This window comes from Carya illinoinensis, chromosome 1 (genome assembly GCF_018687715.1).
Source record: "Carya illinoinensis cultivar Pawnee chromosome 1, C.illinoinensisPawnee_v1, whole genome shotgun sequence".
In the NCBI taxonomy this organism is placed as follows: Eukaryota; Viridiplantae; Streptophyta; class Magnoliopsida; order Fagales; family Juglandaceae; genus Carya; species Carya illinoinensis.
The window spans coordinates 35,930,367-35,946,011 of NC_056752.1; the positions used below are offsets into that span (position 1 = coordinate 35,930,367).

A 15,645-nucleotide genomic window follows, 5' to 3' on the forward strand; every position below is an offset into this window, starting at 1 on the left:
AAATTAAGGATATGTAGGTACCAAAAAATGCTAAGTATAAAGTGCATTAATAATAATGTTATTTAGTCTTGCTTTATATATGACATCATGATCTCCTTTTAATTAAGCTTCAAAATTGTGATTTTTCGCATTTCCCTAATTAATGCTAATTAATGTTTTATTGTTTTTATAACTTATGACTTTTTATTTTGGTATAGCTTTTTTGGGTCCATCTAACATAGAAATAAACGCTACAATGGATGAAGTACTCTGTGCATGCGAAAGATTTTTGGAGGAATCTAAAATCGTTGTAGATACTGAAACATTTGCAACGCATTTAACAAATGAGATTTTCAAAAAGAAAAATAAATCCTCTTAATTATTTGTTGCAATTAAAAAATTTCCTCTTAATTATTAGTCGCATTGATATTTGATAGCATTTTGGCACAATTTATACATAGCATTTTTCCTAAATCACATCTCTTATTTGAGAATACAACTACTTTTAAGTATTTTAAAATTATTTTATTATTATTACAAATAATTCACAAATTATATAAAAAATTTCAAAAGTTTGCTTTTTCATATCAACTTTGTAGATCTCTCTTCATGATTTTTTGAACATGGACCTTTCTCCGAGAGTAGTTGACCCATGTTAGGCCATTAGAGAAATGATATTTGCAGTCGTGGTTGTACAAATAGCGTGCAGTCGTTTTGAAAAAAATAATTAATATGGGATCTACATGAAAAAAAATTAATTTTTTAATCGTAGACCCTACTCTTTTTCAAAGCAATTACGCGGCGTTTGCAATTCCACGACTGTATGTAGCATTGCTGAGGCCATTAATTGGTCTATAAGGCCAGGACTGACGACATGGTTTTGCGTACACATTTTGCTAGTTAGGAATATTTGAATGTTTTTTAATTTTTTGATTTTGACCTTGTTTGTTTTTAAAATTAAAATTAAAATTAAAAATTAAATAAAATATTATTAGAATATATTTTTTTAATATTATTTTTTTAAATTTTAAAAAAGTTAAATTATTTATTTTATTTTATATAAAAATTAAAAAATTATAATGATAAGATAAGTTGAGATGGTTCGAGTACAAACCATGCCTTCATCTATAAACTCATGAATATAACATATGAATGAAAATTATACTCGTTCGCTTAAATTTTCATTATTAAACTTTGTACCACCACCAGGCTGGGGATGTTGCTCAGATGGTAGAGTGCTCGCTTAGCATATAAGAGGTACGGAGATCAATAATGAGAACCCAAGGACATCTTAAAAGGCAAAAAGACATCTTTATTCATAACCAAATCCTTCAATACAAGAAGTTTCCAGCCACTTATTAAAACATCAGACCATGACAACATATGCTAATAACTCCCAACACTTATCTAACAAATCTTATATGGCTTATCTAACATATGCTAATAACTCTCAACACTTATTAATTTATTGTCTTGTTAACATATTTGTCATCACCACCATTTATTAAAACAAGCTAGTTTTATATGGCATATTTGTCCTCAGCATTATCTCTGGTTTCAATTGAGCTATGTAAAAAGCTTTCTGATCCAGAAGAGTCTGCATTCACTAAGGCGCAGTTCAATCTAACTTCTCCTTCCGACCCCGTTAACACACCGATATTCCCCATTTTAAGCATCGACTCCACGAAGCTGTCAAAGAAAGCATCCTGGTCACTACTAAAATTGTTGACAATATCAATGGTGTCCGCTCCTGTCGTTGAGAACAGCTCTTGATCGGTCTGCAGTAATCCGTTCTCAAGTTGAAGATTGGAGAAGTAATTGTTGTCAAAAGTATCGGGTGTTGTGAGGTCGAGGTTTGCCAAGACATTCTCATTTCCATCCTGGGGGCATATTCCTTGGAGCGTTTCCAAGTAGGTTGAATTTAGGGTTGGATCAGGATTGCCTGTGCTGTTGAAATCGTACAATCGGTCACTGAAAGTCACACACCGTGCGCGTCCAAACGTGTGAGCGCCTGAAATTTACGCATGTCAACTTTGTCATCTAATACATAATTGCGAATATCAATCATGAAAAATTACTTGAAATGTGAATATTAGTAGTTGGTGTGATTATTTTTGGACACTAGTGATAAGTATAGAAATGCTACCTGAGAGGGAAACCAGATCGGTGGTGTTCAGCCCCATAGCTAAGAAGACCTCTTTAAGAGTGTCAAGGGTATCGACCGCGCTTGGAAGGGTAATATCAGCACCAGTACGGTTGGCTGTTGTGCCGTCCCTTCTTCCCAGTAAAACTGCCCACGAGGGACCCTCTGCCTGTGAGCACCAATTAGTTAGCTTCATATGTAAACAGACATACTAAAAACTGGTTTTGGACTGGCAGTAGAATTTCCCTTGTGTTTTATGGGGCATGACTAATGTTTTTGGGGCAATAAAAAGGTTTTATAGATCAAAATCTGTTAAATCTCAACCATTATCTTTCCTACTTCATTGTATTTCCTTATTTACTTTAGCCATATTCAATTATATATAGGCCTACTTTGTATAGTTGTAAACACATAAATTTTAGACGTAAGATTCACCAAAACCCTCTCTATTTTAAAAATTTTCAACCAAATGGTTCATATTTTGCCATCTATGAAGATCAGAAAAGAACATTTTCTGAGATAGAAGAAGCTGAAAATTTTGTATAGAAAAGGTATTTAAGCTTTAAAAAGATATTATATACTAGATCTTGATCTGCTATCAAAACTCGATGCCTTCATTTAATTAAGTAGAGCATAACAAGCTGTTAATTTACTTTCTCTTCAGTTTAGTTTGCTTCTATTTTAAGTTGTGTATAGCAGAGTCGGACAAAATTTAAAGAGATCAAGGGCGTGTTGATGTTGTCGCTGTACCAATGAAACTGATTCTTCAGCTGCAATGGCGAGAATATCAGCGCAGGAAACAATGCCGGGACAAGCGCTTTCCAACGCAGTCTTTATATCATCGACAACGCCAAAGCCCCTAACGGAGTTATTATTTAGGGCAGCTTCTTTTTCGCTTTCTATGGTGTCACTGTTGTTCAGCAAAATTGATCCATCACAACCCTGCAAGAAAGTTAAAACATGTTTCAACACAATTTATAAAAAGAAAAAAAACAAAAGCTTGAAACCTTTTAATAAACACGCCATGCTTGACTTTAAAAGTAAGGAAGATGCATGGAGAGAAGTACTGCGTACATCGACAAAGCAGTCATGGAAATGAAGCCTAATAAGGCTGGCACCAATTCGGGGATCGCTCAGCAACGCATTCTCGATGACAGCACGTGTGATGTTCGTCACGTTTGGACATGTTGCGTCATAAAATGTTGAGGAAAGCTGGGCATGGGATGCTGATATTCCTCCCAGCAAGAATGCAATGCAGAATAGAGCTATCGCAATGCAGTGGGAAGAAGACATGATCTCTCTGTGCAATGTTCTCTCTCTTTCTGGAAAAAATGAACTAGTTTTCAATGTTTAACAGGGCCAAATTGGGAGCCTTTATTTATAAAGTGAAAAACACGTTATTTTACGAAGCAAGCTTATATAATTGGATGGCTGGTCGGCGTGCATTGCATGGATTGAAAAATTATATAATTGGATGGCTGGAACAAGGTACTTTACTTTTCTTGGGTTCTGACCAATTAATATTTCTTCCTTCTGGCTCTGTATATACGTGCTAGCTAGCCAGCTTATATATATATATATATGTTGCATGATTCGAAGTTCAGCTAGCTAACTCGGTTTGGACTTTGTCATATATGGTTGAGGGAAAATTATTTTTCTGGTGATTTAGTAGGGCACATTAGGTTAGGTAATGTATTGAATTTTTTGCAATATTTGCCATTAATTAAGTCAATAAACTATTTGGTTTCTTTACTTAATTGTCTTTCTTAAAAAAAAACCAAAAGATAACGATTAAAAATTAACTCAGAAAATGACGTCTCAACTCTTGACTTAAGGTTAAAGGCACCCTCAAACATACATGAAAGAAGTTCCACCCCAGTGGATGCATGTGGCATATATCTATCTGTTCAGCTTGATTTTGACTCTAAAACACTAAGTTTATGACCCATGGTTGTATCGTTCGTCCAAAAGTTAAAGTCAATAATGTTTTAGGAGAATATGCGGGATATTTGAGAGAATAGAGAGTTTAGAAAAACAAGAACATCAAGAGTGTAACCCATTTTCGCTACATGGAGGTTTCCTTTTATACCTAGCTGTGAGGATCGGATAGCCATGTTCTGGGACTGGGGAGGAAATGTCCTCCAACAGTCCCCTCTGCCATGCCCATTTAATGCAGTATGGTTCTTTAGAGGACGCATTTAATGCAGCGTGATCCTCTGTTTCATCTTAAGGTTTAGTCTCATTAAGATGGCGTGTTCCCCTTATCTTTTCGTCGAGGCAGATTTCTCGCGCTTCTTGGGTAGTGGATTGCCCTCTACTCCGAAGCCCCGAATCCATTCATTTGGGTTGATAGCCATTCAATCGGGTCGGTGGATGGCTTAGCCAATATGGGCCCCTGGGTATTGGGCCCAGCCTCAAGGCCCTTTGGGTTCTCATCCTTACCTGTTTTCATGGCCACAAAAAGTTCCTCCAGTCCCAAACCTCACTGATGACCTTTGAGCGTTCAGGGTGAAGTACAACATCCCTGCTTCGGAGGTTTTGGATGTCTTAGGACGCCGATAGCAAGTCGTGGAGCCCAATGAAATGGCGTCCCACATGGCACTCTACCCCCTCATGTTCACAAATGGGCTTCGCCTTCTGTTCTGGCACCCTATTCAAGATGTCCTCGACTTTTTGGGGTTGGCCCCTGCATAGCGCCATCAGAATGCCTAGCAGCTTCTGGTGGCTAGTTGCATTATGTACTGGAGGGTGCTTAGCTTCGGTCCTGAGGAGTACCTTGACCTGACAGCTCGAGACTTCCTATCAATATACCGTGTGCTACACCTTGACGGGAGTTTGTGTAGTTTCTAGGCGCGCACCACTAGGAGGTGCATCACCAGCTTGGAGTCACGATACTTGAGCATCAAGGACTGGTCCCGAAAGTTCTTCTTCATCTTGGGATTAGGACTGGAGTACCCTGAGGGAGAAGAGATCCACCAGAAGTTTCCTATTTGAGCCATTTGCTCGTACATCTCTCTCTCCAAGAGCCTATCCATTACGTTGTCCAAGAAAGAGGCTAGGTTAGTGACAATGCTATCCTGGGTATCGGCCCATCCTCAAGATATGGAGATTGACGCAGTGTTGTTTGACGTCATCATCAAGAGCTACTTGATCGTGCTCGACCTCTCGTACGTGCTTGGTCAGGACTTCTCGAGTGACCCTTCATCAACTCAGGACCAGAAGTGTCCCTCTAACCCTCCCTTCACTGGCAGCAAGGGAAAGCAGTCGAAAGTGTGTCGCGATGTACCTGGCAGAGTTCCCTGAAGTGAGTCTCGAGGATTTTGAAGCGGAGGGGGTGCCTCCTGGAGAGAGGCTAGAAGGACCAGATTCCTTTCTTCTTGTGGGGGGTTGAGGAGCGAGGTCAAGGGGTCCCAATGCGAGAGGTCCAACCACCCGAAGATCCTAGTTCCCCCCACCTAGGGGAATACTTCATTCCCCGGGGCACAACGCCCAACTTTAGCCCCATTGTTTGCTCGGCCGGAGATCCCAGTTCCCTCATTTGAGGGACCACTTCAATCCCAAGGCTGCAACACTCGGCGTTTGCCTCATCGTTCGCTCGACTAGAGCTTGTCATTGAGGAGAAGGAAGATGACAACGATCTCCGAGCTGCCTTCTTCAATGCCTTCATCAAGCTTGCCTCCTAGGGGGACCCGTCGTGGAGTTATTCTTCTCCTTCAAGGAGATGCTTATGTAGGAAGTCGTTCTCCCTATTCCTCTGACAGCTGCAATGGGATCTCCTCACTCCTCTCCTGTTCTCAAGATCGCTGGTTGGGAAGAAGGTGCTCCTTCCATTTCTCCCAGTATCTGAGTAGAGGCTCCCTTATCCTCTGCAATCTGGAGGCGCGAGGATAGGGATGAAGCTTGCCCAAGTTCCCCTTGCCTTCCACACACTCCTCCCTGAAGCCAGAGGTGAACTCCTATCCTGCCTCTCTGAAAGAGGCATCCCAGCAAGCTCCCTTGACAAGTGGGTCGGGCTCAATCGAGGGAAAGGTCTAGCCTATGATTGGTGAGGGGCCCATGACAACTGAAGGACCCTCCTCAGGTCCCATTATATTCGAGGAGCCCAAGCGAGTACCCGAGTAAGAGGAGGCTAATGCGCTGGAAGTAGGGGTGACAATATGTGACATGACTCATTAATCAAATATGAACATGACACGATAAAACAGGTTTGAATTTAGCCTTATCGGGTTCGAGTCAAAACAGGTTGACTTGTTAAGACACAATTGCTTAACGGGTTACTAACGGGTCAACCTGTCATGACCTGTTAAGAAAATAAAAATTACACTTCTGCCCTTCTATCTAAATACATAAAAAAAATAAAACAAAAAGCTTTTGTGATTTGTTTGTAACCTCACACGCATTGTAATGCTATTTGTAAACAATGAGGAATTTGGATAAACAAAAAGATTTGGTTATGGGATATTAGAATTACGGATAACTTGATTATAAGAGTACAAGAAATAAATTTGGACAAATTAACTACAAATATAATGGAGTTGAACATCAACAAGAGCAATGAGGACGCTACACCATCTTTTGTGGGTACATAATTTGTTTAGATTTGTATGTGTATCATCATATTTGGGATTGTAATATTAATATTTACAATGCACTATGCACTATGCACTATGCACTATGCATGGCTTTGTGAATTTGTTACTTTGTTTTATTGTTTATCATATCTGGTATTGTTGGGATTTTCATTTAAATTTTGGTATATTTATTTTTGGATTGTAATTTTGTAATTATAGTTAGTTTTATATTTTTTTTATAGACATTGTGATTTTAATATATATATAATTAATCAGGTCAAACGAGTTAACGGGTTTGTTCGTATTTATTAATATAAATGGGTCATGTCGTATCGTGTTAACCTTTTCGTAGGATTCACTAACGGGTCATAACGGGCATTGTCGTGTCAACCCATTATCTTAATGGGTCATATTCGGGTTGAGAATTTTGACACAAAATTAATGGGTCGTGTTCGGGTTGACCCATGAACTGTAATGCACATGCCTTGACACAACACGAATACGACCTGTTAACACGATTTGATACCCCTGGCTGGAAGCTCCTAATATGAGTCCTTCCTTGGAGTCCGTCTAGAACATCCTAGGGCCTTCGTAGTAGTCAAGGAGTGCTGGCACTTTCTCCCATGCAGAGGCGAGAGTGAGCAAAACCACTGGTCTAGGCTTTGAGAGGGATCGAACCGAGGTGATCAAGCAGGATGCCCAGAAGCTAAGGTTTCTCTTTGCCCAAGTATACTTTACTGGTACTTAGCTTGTTTCTTGGACCGTTTCCCTTTTACCTTCTAACAGTTCATTATACTGCAGGATGTGGACAAACTAGCGGGTGTGATCGTCAAAGAGCACAAGGAGCTAGAGGAGGAGATCAGGGCACTCCGATCTCTGGTCCTTCTTGCCATGCACCTTCTTGGAGTTCAGTTTCATCTTTACTTAGATTCTGACAGAAGGAGATAAACTCATCAATTGCCTGCCAAAGTAATGAATAGGGCTGACCCAAATCAACAAGGGTGAACCATTTTCCATGACATGTAATGTAAAAATTGTATCGGCATCTTTACCTCTCTAACTCCTGTACCCATGAAAATGGCTGATATCAATCTTTGCCTTGGTGCAGTCTTCTTTTGCAGGACAAATGTGGTGCCCTGCACTATAGAGACATTACTGGATATCGTTAACATTTAGCAAATCAAATTAGAGGAGGTTCTTGCAAGGGTTTTCACCTGACACAAGTACTAAAGTAAAAGTATCAAGGAACAACCAAATAAGATGCCCATTTACCTTATTTCCTCTTGAGATACGAAGGTCTCCAGAAGGGGACAGGTACACGCATGTTATCCAACCAACCCTATGCTTCATCTCCTAGAAGTCTAAAAGGCACTGGATATGGAACCTTATGTAACGGATCAAGGAAATCATCCAAAATAATCTCCTTAATTCTAGGACTTGTATCTTGTATGGAATGTAAATATTCTTTACATATTTGTTAGCTTAATGTCTAGCGTTATTATCTCCTTCATTTATGTCTTTGTATAGCTTATATAATGTACAAACATGTCATGAATAAAAAACAGTAGTAACCATTTTCCATACTGAGTGTAAAATCTTATATGGTATCACGAGCCATTTCTCTCCACCGAGACCAACTCTGATCCTATGGCTTCCTCTGCAAAACCTTCCACCCACACCCCCATCTCCATCAACACTGCAGGCCAACTTCCCCAGAAATTAACTGGTCCTAATTTTCCCTCATGGAGTGCAACTCTTTCCTCTTTACTTCTCGGCTATGACCTTATGGGATTCCTGGATGGAACTCATCCCTCCCCTTCCCAGCCCACTCATCCTGCTGAAGATGCAGACATTGTTGCCTACTCCACCTGGTTTCGGCAAGATCAACTCCTTCTCAAAGGCATACTTGCCTCTGTTGCTGAATCGATCACGCCACTCATCGCCTCAGCCAAGACTTCCCGCGATGCTTGGATTCGACTAAATCGTTTATATGCAAACAAGTCTCGATCCCGCGTGATGCAACTCAAGGAGCACCTCACCCTTCTTCAACGAGGTGATCGACCGATTGTTGCATACCTTCAAGATGTCAAAAGCACCATCGATGAACTCGCCATCATCGATACTCCTCTGTCCTCCGATGACATCACACTTCATGTTCTTCGTGGCCTTGGTCCCGACTACCGTGATCTCGTTGCACCTATCCGCACACGTGAGACCCCACTCACATTTGAAGAATTGCATGATCTTCTGACATCTCATGAAACCTATCTACAGCGGCTCAACCAGGCAACACAGCACCTTGTTGCAACAGCCAATCCCACCAACCGTCGACCTTGGAACAAACCCTCCTCTCCTGAGCGACGTTCTGACTCGTCTCGGCCTGTTCCACACCACAAACCCAATGGGTTCTGCTCCAAATACAAAGGCAAATGTCAGTTGTGTGGTGAAGTTGGTCACTCAGCTCGCTTCTGCCCCAAACACTCTGTTCAACCCAAAATTGCTGCTGCCAATTATGTCGGCTCCAATCAACCTCAGTCCTCCAAATGGCTTGTCGACTCTGGGGCATCTCATCATATCACCTCCGATTTTTCCAACTTGACCATCTTATACCTTAAAGGGTAAAAACTTAAAAGAAAAGGTTGCTCGATCAAAGAATTTTATGATATTGGATACAAGTGGATCATTCATCTAAAGGTAAAGAAGTCAACCTGCACAAACGTTCTCTACAGAAACATACATAGAAAGTGTGCGTATTGGTTTGTTCCGAGATTTTAAAGCTCTATTTGGCACTTGGGAAGAATTGATCAAAAGAAACGAGATAATTTATAAGATGCATGTTTCTCGATGGAGTTAATGATGTTAATCTAGAAAATGGTGGAACAAATACGTTAATGAACTTAAGGCACAAATATTAGTAGAGATAACAGGCCAGTTGCGCGCAAACTCGAGCAATTGATTTTGTGCGGAAAATAGTTAAGTTAGTAAACAAAAATTAATACATGTAATCAAGTTAACACACCGCCTCGAGCCATCATATATACAATAAATAGAATCTTTAAAAGAGTCCAAATGCAACTACGTACGAACCTTGATTTTTAGAAATTTTGATGTTAATGCAAATATATATGATATATAATATATATAAATATATATAAATATTTTGAAAGATATTCAAATAAAGAAAAAAATCAATGCATGCTTTAATTACTTGTAAGTTTAAAAAAAATTAATTCAGTGCTACATAATCTTTTAGGGACGATGGCACTCTAGCGTCGGGGGATTGAACTTCAACCTCACTACAAGAAAATCGAACTTTTGTGATCAATTTATTACAATTAAAAGATTATTTATAACTAATTTTAATTAAAAATAGTCATTCAATTCACTGGAATTAACTGCTCGCAATTAAGCAGCTTTCTTATAGTGGGTCTGCATGCAGCATGCTGCATAAACTTCATGGTCCCTAAGGATCAAGGGTATATGCGAGAGTCATTATTGGCATATATATACTCATATAAAGATATGAAAACTTGGGTCTAATCTATACGGAACGCATTGGTGAAGCAACATATATATAATATATATTAGTAGAGGTAACGTCATTTGGACGTTTGCCTAGTGGGGGACATAATTTAGACTGCAAAATCTTATAATTGGAAACTTCTTGCAAGATTTAGGATGTCAATTCGAAATAGCATTTTTTATGTCCAGATTTTAGTCAAAAAAAATGATTAAAATAAAAAATTGTATAACCTTTGACACTATGTTGCTAAAATGAATATTAAGAAAAAGAAATGTACCTAATTATACTAATCTATACAAATACTAGTGGACCAGGAATCTCCAAAGCGATCAAAATGTACCTAAATTACCTCAAGCAAACCAATCATAATATGCTTATTTGTACAAGTAATTAATCTCCAATCAAATAATATGTCCAAAAATCTCTTCTTTGAAAGCTGATGCAAAAAATAATATACATGAAATAAAATCCAAACCCATTCAAAAGCTTATCAACTACAACTAAATGCGCCTAATCACACCCAGAAGTTCGTAGACATCATCAACAACTAACACTAGCTAAGATGATAATATTTATATTATTAATTTAATAAAATTTTAAATTTTAAATTTTTTTTCATCTAGTTTTAATTTATTTTCTATTTATTTATCTATATATGCTAAGGGCAATATGCACGGTATCATGTATAGCCAAATGATAGAAATAAAAAAGATAAATATGAACTTTACATACAAGTTAGTATCCTATTTAAGTATATAATTATAACAGTGAGTTCAAAAGTAAAGAAGCAAACAAACTTTATATACAAGTTAGTGTCCCATTTAAGTATATAATTATATATATATGAACTATACATACAAGTTAGTGTTCTATTTAAAGATGCAATAATAAAATGATAAGTTTAACAAAAAGAGATTTAGAGTATTTATAACGTAGCTTAATTTATAGATTCAACGGAGAGAATATTGAGCTTGTTCTGACGTAAATATCCATATTGATTCATCTCTACACGCAAGTGTATAATCCATTCTTTTTTAAAACTGCACTTGCAATGTTTGCTAAATATGGTAGGTGTTCCTGTAATAATGAAAAAATATAAAACATAATGTAATAGGTTTTTTTGGATAAATTTATAATGATATTTTTTACCTCGCTCGTGTGTTCAAACAGATCAACTGCTATAGAGAATTTCTTCTACTACCAGTCCAAAGGCAACAACTGCTATACAACCTGTGTCATCTTTTATTTCCAAATAGGCTCGACAACTATAATTAATGAGAATGTTATTATTGCATAATTTTTATAATTTTTATTTTATATTTATTATGTAAAAAATGATAATTTAAAGTGTTGAAATAAAATTTTTACCATGGTTATCCGATACTCATATTTTGCCAATTATAACACAAGAATTTTTCATTATAATCATATTCAATCGCTTTATTGCAGTTGACACAGGACATGTAGTAGAACGGCTGATGCAAGTCAAGTAATAAAAATTTTGCTTTAACTGTGAATGTCACTTTTTGCATTAAAAATAAAAAAAATAAATTTCTAATATGAATGTAGCAATAAAGTAAATTTAAATAGAAAAAAATAATTTAGTTTTAAAAAAAAAAGTTACACTGTCATTGCCTCTGCAGATGATAACAAAAATTTCTAAAATTGCTTAAATGTATGAGATCTCTTTACGTTGATGATATTCTCATCTTTGTTAGGAATATAAATATAATTCTTGATGTTAAAAAATTTCTACCAAATAACTTTGGCGTGAAAGACATGGGAAAAGCACCAAGTAATTTTTTGTATTAAGGCAATGAGATCTCGTGATCGTAAAAGCATGTATATATCAATCTCAATGTATTGAAAAGATGAAGTTTGACAGATTCAAATGCAAACTTATTAGTACTCTTCTTGATACTTTTTTGCATTTAAATAAGAATTTTGGAAATCCTGTGTCACAATTAAGATATTATAAAATTATTGGTATGCTATTAGACGTTAATTCTATCGTATATTGTGAGTAGATTTAGCAGATTCACTAGTATGGCTAATGATTTTCATTGGAATTCTTAGATACTTGAGAGGAACCATAACATATATAGTATCCATTATTTTGGGTATCCAACTATATTAGAAACATACAATGACACTAGTTGGATAACTAACACAATAAATTATAAGGGAATGAGTGGATATATTTTCACTTTTGATTTAGCAGTTGTTGTTTGGAGATCTTCCAAGCAAACTATTATTTTACTGTCTACTATGGAGGCTAAATAAATAGATTTGTATACTACCGGACACGAGATAGAGTAGAATTTATTGTCAGAAAATTGCACTAGTTAAAAAGTCAATACTAGCTATTTCTGTTCTTTATGGCAATTAAGTTGTGATAAGTATTTGTAATAATGACACTTTAATCAAAAGAGGGGACATATGAGTATCAGACATTTTGCTAGAAGATGCCTTACTTTGGAATATGTAAAATCAGAAGTTAACATTGTAGATACTTTGATGAAAGGATTGGCAAAGTTGAAGGTTATATGTACGTCCAGGGGATGGGATTGAAACCCATTAATTAGGTCACCAACAATGGAAACCCAACTTGTTAGACTGGAGATCCCAAGAACGAGGTTCAATACAAAAAACAAGACACTTGATTAACTTGAGAGCACTATTAAAATATTATTGTTGGTTCAGCCTTGGGTATGAGTGCTACAAATGCAATAACAAAGGAAAACCGAAATGCTTTGAATGAGTCTAAGACTAAGGAGAGTTACTGAATTGCATGTACCTTTGAAGGAATCACCTATGCGAGTGTGAATGTGGGGCCGTAGTCTATAGTAATTGGGCTATTCATTAGAGCAGCCATGAATTCAAAATAAGGTGCACAACCTTTATGCATCACCTTGATAGAAACTTGATGATATGTGCCATACTATGTTTGAGGATTAGAGAAGCCTGAGTTAAAAGATTCTGGTTCAAGATTTGGTTCAGTATGAATCTTTTAGATTGAAACATGCTAATACTAGGTAGATGTTCAATGCAAAGTACTTAGCCTCAATAAATTTCTTCTAATTTATGTTTAAAATATCTTCATCAGGTGTGGAATTGGAATTTCTCATGGTTCAATGGGTTGCTTTGGTGGTCAAAATTAAAAGGTGTCATGATAATTTGAACCAATGCATGCCTATTGAAAATACAAGCCTTAAACATTGGGCCACCAAACGAGATGTGCCTTTTAGTAAATTAGAATCCTTTTGAATGTGTTCTCCATGAATTGAAAAGTTGTTACTTTCCACAAGTTTTATCTCATTGTCTATAAATAGAGAACCCCGCCAATGAATTTAAATACTCCAAACATCCTCTAGAAAGTTAGAGAAACACTTCCCCCTTTATTCTGTATCTTTCTTTGTTTGGGTTTTGGCTATTTTATATCAGACTCGATGATCTTTTTTTATGTGCACCAAAAATGAGATTAATGGAAATCGACGTTATTGTATCTTGGGAGTAGAATGTCAAGAAGCATAGTGCATGTTAAATATTTGGAGGTGATGGAATATACTCTAAGGAAAATGTTCATCACAACATACTTCAACACCAAGTTCTCTCTCTAAATTTCTCTTATTATTTTATTTATTCTCTAGTTTACAAAACATATGCACATATATCCCATATATATATATATATATATATATATATTTCACAACAAAAACTTCTAGTGTTCATGGGTAAACAAAGATGGTGACATTTCCAATGGCAAAGGTGGTGGAATAGAAACTCTAAATCTAAAATGTAGTAACTTGAAAAAAATGAGAAAATAAAAAAGAAAGAAAATGGACCGATAAAGGGATGGAGAGCAATGTTGGATGTTGGAGGAAGATAAAGGTTGGCTGATGAGTTGGATCTAGTGGCTGTTGGTCTTGAGTAATAGGAGAAGGGTTGGGAAGAAAGCATTTGACAGAGGAGACCGTTAGGTTGTGATACACCTAGGTAGATGCAAACCTATTAAAAGCGGAGTTCATACAAACTTGAATTGCTTTCTAGGGTTGCTCTTGAGAATGACCTTAGGTTCTTGTGAACTTGAACCATTTTCTTGATTTTAGAAACTTTTTGAACCATCTAGCTAAAGATCCAAGGTGCTCATCATTCAAGTTGGTTACTCCAATGAGAAATCATTGGCATCTTTCTAAATGGACTCCAGAAGCTAGAGGTTTTGAACCATCTAGCTAAAAAGCCAAGGTGCTCGATCATTATTCATGTTGCTTGCTCCAATGGGAAATCATTGGCATCTTTCTAAATGGACTCCAGAAGCTAAAGGCTTTTTGTTTGATTTGGGAAAATAAAGCTTACAAGTTGGAGCAAGCTATTCAATCCTCATGATATGAAGGTCCTTACTTTCTTCGATAGTTGTGGCCTTAGTTCTGAACTACTTGGATGGGTACTCAAGATTTTCCTACCAATTTTAGAATAAGAAAGCTTAATTTTCAGCATGTGGACACATATTCTCCCGTCTGCACCGCATGAAGACCTACTAAGGTATGCAGACTAGGGTGGTCTCCACTTCCTGAGGAAAGCTAGTGAACTCAGCAATAAAATTTGCCAAGGCTTGCCCTATTATTGCCCCTTTTGGTAGATAGTCAATGTCAAACTCACTGAGCTGGATTGACCAGCTAACTAGTCTTCCAGAATTGTCTACGCCAGCATCTCCATCCATAGGTAGCTAGCCTTTGTGCCCTTGAATGCATGGCTCGTGTAATTCTTTGGCATTTAGGCCACTCCTTTTTTGACCAAGAATGCGAATATTGCATGGGGTGACACCGTAGAGTACACATAGAGTGTGTCACCATACTCAGGCTACCTTAGTAGTAGCAGGCTAGACAAGCATTGCTTCAACTCTTGAAAAGTTTGGTTGCATTTGTCATTCTAGGGTTGCATTTTTTTGTAGAACTTTGAAGAAGGAAAGGCATTTTTCCTTGGATCTGGACAAGAACTTGTTTAAAGCTGCCACCCTGCCTACTGGTTGCTAGGTCTCGCTTATGTTCCATGGTGGTTTCATGTCTATAATCACAATAATATTTTTAGTGTTGGCTTCGATCCCCCTTTTGGACATGATAAAGCCTAAGGATTTTCTTAAACCCTCACCGAAGGTTTACTTTGCTTAATTCAACTTCATTATGTGCTTATGGAGTACCACAAAATATTCTTCTAGGTTGGTTAGAAGCTGAGTAGATTCCTTACTTTTTTACAAGCAAGTCATCAACAAACACCTCCATGGTCCGCCCAATTTGTTTTTTGAATTTCCAATTCACGAGCCTTTGATAAGTTGCCCCAGTGTTCTTTAAGCCAAAAGGCATGACTTGGTAGCAGTCTAGCCCCTAGTCTATGATGAACGACATCATCTATTTATCCACCGGATTCATACT

At 37.3% G+C, this 15,645-nt stretch overlaps 1 protein-coding gene across 1 annotated transcript; it reads right to left on the reverse strand.

The window, feature by feature from the left end:
- Positions 1-1,268: 1,268 nt before the first annotated feature.
- On the reverse strand, positions 1,269-3,489 carry LOC122302477 (peroxidase A2-like). The gene is made up of 4 exons (XM_043113765.1): positions 3,197-3,489; positions 2,873-3,064; positions 2,126-2,291; positions 1,269-1,990 (listed from the first exon to the last, which is right to left on the reverse strand). Exons 1-4 carry the CDS (start codon positions 3,413-3,415, stop codon positions 1,500-1,502), a joined length of 1,068 nt encoding a protein of 355 aa, XP_042969699.1. The 5' UTR covers positions 3,416-3,489; the 3' UTR covers positions 1,269-1,499.
- Positions 3,490-15,645: the final 12,156 nt, after the last annotated feature.

What these genes read in the sequence shown, in the direction of transcription:
- LOC122302477 (XM_043113765.1), bottom strand. Translation starts at nt 3,415, where the DNA reads ATGTCTTCTTCCCACTGCATTGCGATAGCTCTATTCTGCATTGCATTC. An exon ending in CTGAAGAATCAGTTTCATTG is followed by an intron (nt 2,292 to 2,872) that starts GTACAGCGACAA and finishes TGGTGCTCACAG; the next exon opens with GCAGAGGGTCCCTCGTGGGC. An exon ending in CGATCTGGTTTCCCTCTCAG is followed by an intron (nt 1,991 to 2,125) that starts GTAGCATTTCTA and finishes CGTAAATTTCAG; the next exon opens with GCGCTCACACGTTTGGACGC.